Source organism: Seriola lalandi, unplaced genomic scaffold (genome assembly GCF_002814215.2).
Source record: "Seriola lalandi dorsalis isolate HSWRI2012SDOR001 ecotype SW California unplaced genomic scaffold, Sedor1 jcf7180002054507, whole genome shotgun sequence".
NCBI classification, from domain to species: Eukaryota; Metazoa; Chordata; class Actinopteri; order Carangiformes; family Carangidae; genus Seriola; species Seriola lalandi.
In genome coordinates this window covers 6661-13655 of record NW_019525060.1, presented here as the reverse complement: position 1 = coordinate 13655, position 6995 = coordinate 6661, and the positions used below count along the sequence as shown (strand labels likewise).

Sequence of the window (6995 nt, the reverse complement as noted above, 5' to 3'; positions counted from 1 at the left end):
GACAAGTACCAGGATAAAACTCTTAATATCTACAGCAACTGTTTTGACGGCTTGATGGTTGCAGCTCCTGCAGTGTGAGGATTCATCACTCATTCTGTCGTAAACTTAAATATCTTTGTGTTTCAGGCGACTGATCAAAAACAAAATGTTCGTGGGAGCAAGAAAGAAATAATCGGACGAATCGGTCGTGACAATAATCGTGAGTTGAAGCTTCACTGACGATATTCAAAGCACTTGACAGCAGCTGTGTTGACCATGAGAAATCATTATGAAACCTGAGTGTAAACACTGTGGGTTTGCGGGTCAACACTGCGTTCTGTGTGTTAGCGACACTCCTCCCTCTATGACTGTGCTGAATACAAACATTAGTATTTGTGTGTTTCATACTGAATGAGGTTCAGGTTTAAAGTCCGTGCACCTGTCACTGCGACAGATTATAATGTCAGAATAACTTCTTTTACAATCTGATCAGCTGCTTTCTGACTCTAGGTTACTTGTTTCATTGATTCTGTATCGGTTTCCTTCAACAGCTCCTCAGAGACTGAAAACGTGTCACATCAGGATCTTTCTGACTCGCAGGTCCGTTCTGGATCAGCACCGAGTCGTCTGGGAGAGACGCTAACATGTCATGTCATGTGCTTTAGGGTTGGTAACCAATAACTATTTTTTATTATTGATTATTCTCTTGGTGAAATCCCAGAAAGTAAAACATGCCCATCGCGATTCCTCAGAGCCAAAGGTCAAAGGTGACGTCTCCTTAACCTGGAAGACCTTCAGTTCACAGTGATATAAAACAGAGAGAAGCAGCAACTCTGGACTCTGAGAGTGTTTCATATTTTCGCTTGATAAATGAAATAAATGATGAATGGATAGATCTAAATAGTTGGCGATTAAATATCCAATAGACTAGGAACTCAATCAATCAACCAACTGTAACTCAGTATTTCTCTGAACCACTCCCCCAGGAAATAAGCAGGAAAGCTGAATCTCCCTCCCTGTGTGGGAGAACGTCAGAAGACTTTAAATCCTCTCACCTTGCTCGCTGAACGGGACCAGGCGGTAAACCTTGTACGGCTCCGAGATGTCCAGCTGGGCTCGTTCCATCACCTCCTTAAACTCGGGGCTCTTGTTGAGGGCGCAGCGGAGGCGGGTCTTCCAGGACGCCGGGTTGTCCTGACCCCCTTCCGTCAGCTTCCCTTTGAACTCCGCCCACGCCTGCAGAAGACACAGACGATTGGCTGAAGGTGAGTTACTCTTTAAGTCACGTAGATGTTGCAGAGTTTTGAGAATTACATTGTTTAGTGTTGAGAGGAAAAAAAAAATTTAAAAAAAGGAGGCATCGTGACCTTGAAGATGGCGGCGTCCTCGTCTTTGCGGAAGTCCTGTTTCCCCGCGTGTTTCCACGGGATGCGGAACATAGTTTTGGCCTCGTCGTCCCACACCAGCCCGGGGTATTTACCACTGCTGACCTGCAACAGTCCAATGTAACAACACACAACACATGAGTTTAATTTACTCTCTGAGCTGCGTCTCTCACTGTCTGTCCAACATGATCCACATGAGTTTCAGCTCTCAGGCGACGCACCCGAACCCTTTCATTAGTGGAGGTTGTGCAACCTGCAGACACTACTCAGGGCTGAAACACCCACTGACCTCCTCTTCTGCACAATTTTAGGGAAAAAAAACACATTTAATCTACATTTATATTTAAATTTGACACTAAAACTCAAATATTATTTAATGAAAAACCAATAAAGATTCATATATTATAATATAATTAAATATCAGGTCCCTGGTGTGAAAATAATCTGCAATGTTTTTTATATTCTTGTGTTTTTCACCATTTTCTGACACTGACAAAACAATTATTGATTAATTAAGAAAATAACCAGCAGATTCATTGATAATTTAAATAATCGTAAGCTGCAGCACTAAATAGAGAACAAGTCATTTTTACAAGCAAAGAAAATGTTTCTCAAAGTTTCTTGTGTTTTAAATCTTTGTAAATGAAATATTTTTGTGTTTTTAACTGTTGGTCAGACTAAACAAGACATTTAAAGATGTTGCCTCTGGCTGTGAGAAACACGGATCAGTTTTTTATTTGACATTTTATCGACTCTCTATCAATAAAACTGAATATGATTCTTAAATATTTAAATTTATGTCCCATAGTATTTATAGTCTTCACTTTGTTATAGTTTTATCATCATGTGTTTTCACCTATTATCACCTGTGAAAACTTGTTTAACACCTCTATGTGGTAATTGGGTTAAAAATAAATGTGAATCATGACAAGAAAAGGTGCTGCGCTAATGATTATTTTCATTATTGATTCATCTGCTGATGATGTTCTTGATCAATCGGGAAACAGTGAACTCAGTCACATAACATAAATATTCACATATGAAAAGAAAAGTTTGTTTTTAAACAGATTATCAGAAAAGTTTTCTATAACTCAGCTAATTGATTGAGTGGAGAGGCAGCCTGTTGTTCACAGCCAAACTAAACTGTCTGTTCAGTGTAATTGAAGCTGTAAACATCAATATTAAATTTGTCTAATGTGAGTGGAGCCCTCTATCCTCTCTTTCCCTTTCCTTCTCCCCCCTCCCGTTCCCTTTCCTTTTCCTCCCCGCTCCCCCTCCCACTATATATTTCTGGCACACACACACATTAACACGCACGCGCACACACACACACACACACACACACACACACACACACACAAATATTAATACACACACACACCTGCTCGACGATCCAGGAGCGCAGTCTGCGAGTGGAGCGCATTCTCCCGGCTGCCATGACTCAAAAGACTGAGCAGAGAAAAAGCCCCAGTCACAAACAACAGCAACACGACATCATCATCATCATCATCTTCATCATCACCAGCAGCAGCAGCAGCAGCACATGCACGTCTCAACATGTCCCCCACGAAGTAATACTTTAATAACCTTATTTCATCATAACACATAATCAGTATCTAAACAATAGATAATAACAAGAAAATGTTTGAACAGCGACTTGTTTTAATGCAAATGATCGATTTATACCGTGTGTGTGCAGCTTCAGTTTAACACGAGATGAACTCCCACAGATAAAAACAGCTTCTTAAATTAACTATTTTTTAAATGGAGTCTGGTTATATACAACAATAAATGAGGCAATAAAACATTAAAAAAAAAACCCCCGTCTCCTCCCACCTGTTTTACAGATAAATATAAGTCATTCAAATATAGATTCTAATAGTGAAGGAAGTACATAAGTTTCGTTTACCTCGGTTTTGTTTCCTCCGGTGTGTGCGCGCGGACTGACGCTGTCTGCTCTCTGCGGCCCGAGCTCCGCTGCTTTTCAGCAGACGCTCCTTTTCCCCGAAATCACGTGACTTACCATAAACGGCGTGTGAGCCACCAGGGGGCGACACCGGGCACAGACTAAATATTTATTTTTATTTAAATAGTTATACATGTGTTGTTCCTCATTCAGAGTTCAGATTTTCAGGAATTAAAAGAGACATTATTTTAGACAATGGTGGAGAAAGAATTCAGGTATTTACTGAAGTAAAAGCTCGAATAAAAACACTGAATAAATGCATTTATATTGTTACTTAAGTAAAAGTATAAGTTTAAGCAAAACAATGTAGTGAAGTATTTGAAATAAAAAATACTCAGTGTAGAAAAATGGCCACTTATAGTCATAATATATCACTAGGTTACTGATGCAATAATGTAAAAGCAGCAAAAAATTCAGAAAATGAAATCACAATCAACTCAAAACCCTGCATGAAAAATGACTTAAACAGGCATCAAAATAGATGCTAATCGATTTTCCAATTGATTAATCAATTTCTTGTACATACTTGTTGTTGAGTAGTTTTAAAGTGATAAAAAGATTTTCCATGTATTTAGTATACAAAATCAGAATGTGTAAAGTAACTAAAAAGTGGGGCAAAGTGCAATATTACCCTTTGAATCGTAGTGAAGTAGAAGTATACTCAAAGTACAAGTACCTCTGAGTAAATGTATTTATTACATCCCACCAGATTTAAGACCATTAATATAAATGTCCTTATTTACTTGTGAATAATGCCATAGCTTAAATAGTTAGTAGGTTTATAGTGTTAAATTCTGATCTTGTGATTAATATTTAGTGTTTTTCTTTTGCCCAGGTCATTTAAAAAAAGATCAACCTTGGTGCAGTAGATTGTAATATTTAAGAAACTTTTAATGCCTTTTGTGTCTTAAAATTATATTAATATAAAATCTCTATTAAATCATTAACATTAATTAAATCTGACTGTAAAATAAAAGCTCAATAAAATAAAAAATAGATGTGATTGTAGGGGATTTATTGCTGAAAGTATTTAAAAAACAACCCATACCAGGTGTTGTTATATCTTGTCTTGTACTTAAAAGTAGTAACTATAAAGTTGCTGGAAATAGAAATACTCCAGTACAAATACATCTCAAATGTACACCAAGAAATATATGACAAAGAAAACTTTCTCAAATGTATTTAATGTGACAAAAACATCAACAAATCCACATTTCAAAATAATCATATTTATTTATCTATTGAGTTTGAATCATCCATCCATCTTATATAAACAAAATCTCAACACTTCAACCCTTGAGACAGTGAATAATGTATTAAACTTTTATTTTTTCCATATAATCTTTCCTGATATCTCTACATTGTTTTCATGCAGAAATTTCAACATACATTAAGTACAAGTGATAAATCATCAGATTCATATAAGATACACGAAAATAATACAAATACATTCCTTTTTAAAGGTTTTTTTTCCCAAGTTTATATGAATCATCACTGAGAACTGAAGACAGAGAACAAGAGATAAAGACACAATCCTCTTCAAAATCCTATTTCTCTTCATGATTTATGATCGACAGGGAAAAGAGAAGAATCATTTTCAGCTGAAGGCAGCAGAGACAAACAAACAGTTAGGAGGACACAAATCAGACACAGCTGCTTCACAACTCCAACACGCCAATTCATTATTCACTTGTGGTTTGGCATCAACGGATATGTACTTGAGTCACACGCGTTGTCACTGATTAAGAATTCAGCTGGTTTTGGCTGGTGATGATGAGCTGCTCAGGAATCTTTATTTGTTGCGGGGAACCTTCTCTCCGAGAGGAACCTCCATCAGTTTCTGTCAGGAGAGAAAAAGGCAGTTAAAAGTGACTCAGGTATAATGTTTTACCGTAATTCTTTTTTTAAAATTCTTAATAACTGATTCTGTTTATGAGGAGCGTAGTACTGAAAACCAGCTCTTCCAGATTCTGTTTGAACATGCAGTTGATGTGACCTGGATAGACTTGCGATGCAGTGAAGCGTTATAGACTGATGATGTACTGTGTTCAGTCTCTCAGCTCGTTCTCTTTGCAGACAGCTGCATACAACATTTCTGCTTTCTTTTGAAGGCACAGAGAAAAGCGACAGGGGAGAAGTTACAAAGCTCCTGGACTTTGTGGTTCGACACCGGACCAGCTGACAGCGAGCGGGAAAGTTCAGCGGCCGGTATCCTTGTTGCCAATTTGGTAAATCAAACCAATCACCTTACTTTTGTGGGTCACCCCTTGGTCTAGTCCACACTCACTCCTGTTGAAAAGTCTGCAGCTCAAGTGGTTCATAATAATTCAAATTAAACTAATGGAAAGACAAAGAAAGCTGCTGAGTTTTAGCCGTTTTATTACCACTTTCTGTTGCTAAATTAATTAGTTATGAACAGCTAATGAATCGTTTACACACATCAGTATACTCATTCGGTCTGACTGATGTGGATATAGCCGAGAGGCTAGGTAAACAGCAGTATCTCACCTTGAGCAGTCGAGCATGGTAAGCGTTGTCATCCTCGTTCTCTCCTTTCTGTGCGTCCACCTCGTATCGCTCACAGGCCCGAGTCAGCTCGTGGGTGTCGTAGAGCAGAGCCGGGTCCAGAGAGTGATCGTTTATCAGACTGACCAGGTATTCTCTGTAGTGCTTCCTGCGGAAACAGACACACACACACACCTTTGTAAAAGGCTTCATCTGAAAGAGTATCCTCATAAAAGTGAGGGAAGAGATTTATAGAATATGCTCTGAAAAAGGAGACGTTTTGAATTTTTTATTTTATTTTTTTAATCAGAATCATTAAAGCTGCAATAAGCTGGTCTCTAAATGTGTCAGTCAGCTGTTTGCTTCTGAGGTAGTGGACAGTTGGTTTTGCTCTGAAAACGATGCTCAGAGATTATAGCTGCATTAATGGAGTTAAAGAGAGAGAGAGAGTTTTCTTTTAGAATAATATTAATTTCTTCATTTTGTTTTTCAACTGCAGAGTCACCCATCCAAACATTTTGTGGTGGCAGCGACATTTTCCATCTCCTCCTGGGGAATTCCCAGCTCCTCCTCCCAGCTTGACGTGTCTGAAAGAGCTCCAAGACAAGACGCCCAGGAGGCGTCCTGACCAAGTGTCTGAATCACCTCAACTGTCTCCTGTCAATGGAGCAGCAGCTCTACTCCTATTATTTATGCCATTCTACTCCTCCTACTATGACGTTTATTTTTTTAAATTTTTATGCCATGCTATACTATGACGTTTTTTAAAAATTTTTATGCCATACTATACTATGACATTTTTTAAAAATTTTTATGCCATACTATGACGTTTTTTTTTAAATTTTTATGCCATGCTATACTATGACGTTTTTTTTTTTACATTTTTATGCCATGCTATACTATGACATTTTTTTTTACATTATGCCATGCTATACTATGACTTTTTTTTTTTTTTTTACATTTTTATGCCATGCTATACTATGACGTTTTTTTTTTAAATTATTATGCCATACTATACTATGACGTTTTTTTTCCTACATTATAATGCCATGCTATACTATGACGTTTTTTTTTTACATTTTTATGCTATGCTATAGAATGAGTTTTTTTTTTACATTATTATGCCATGCTATACTATGACATTTTTTATGCCATACTAT

At 37.5% G+C, this 6995-nt stretch overlaps 2 protein-coding genes across 3 annotated transcripts in view; both read right to left on the bottom strand.

Annotated features, from left to right (window-relative positions):
- Positions 1 to 3368, bottom strand: part of irf9 (interferon regulatory factor 9) — a 10302-nt gene extending 6934 nt beyond the window's left edge. For both annotated transcript variants that reach the window (XM_023413250.2, XM_023413251.2), the window contains exons 1-4: positions 3274 to 3368; positions 2746 to 2813; positions 1347 to 1469; positions 1035 to 1215 (exon numbers count right to left, since the gene is read on the bottom strand). In XM_023413250.2, the coding sequence (XP_023269018.1) occupies positions 1035 to 1215; positions 1347 to 1469; positions 2746 to 2802 (361 nt within the window). In that variant the 5' untranslated portion in view covers positions 2803 to 2813; positions 3274 to 3368. The remainder of the gene's footprint in view (positions 1 to 1034; positions 1216 to 1346; positions 1470 to 2745; positions 2814 to 3273) is intronic.
- A 1175-nt stretch (positions 3369 to 4543) lies between these two features.
- On the bottom strand, positions 4544 to 6582 carry LOC111660118 (E3 ubiquitin-protein ligase RNF31-like). Its single transcript, XM_023413252.2, has 2 exons — positions 5839 to 6582; positions 4544 to 5170 (listed from the first exon to the last, which is right to left on the bottom strand). The coding sequence occupies exons 1-2, from the start codon at positions 6064 to 6066 to the stop codon at positions 5123 to 5125; spliced, it is 276 nt and encodes a 91-aa protein (XP_023269020.1). The 5' UTR covers positions 6067 to 6582; the 3' UTR covers positions 4544 to 5122.
- Positions 6583 to 6995: the final 413 nt, after the last annotated feature.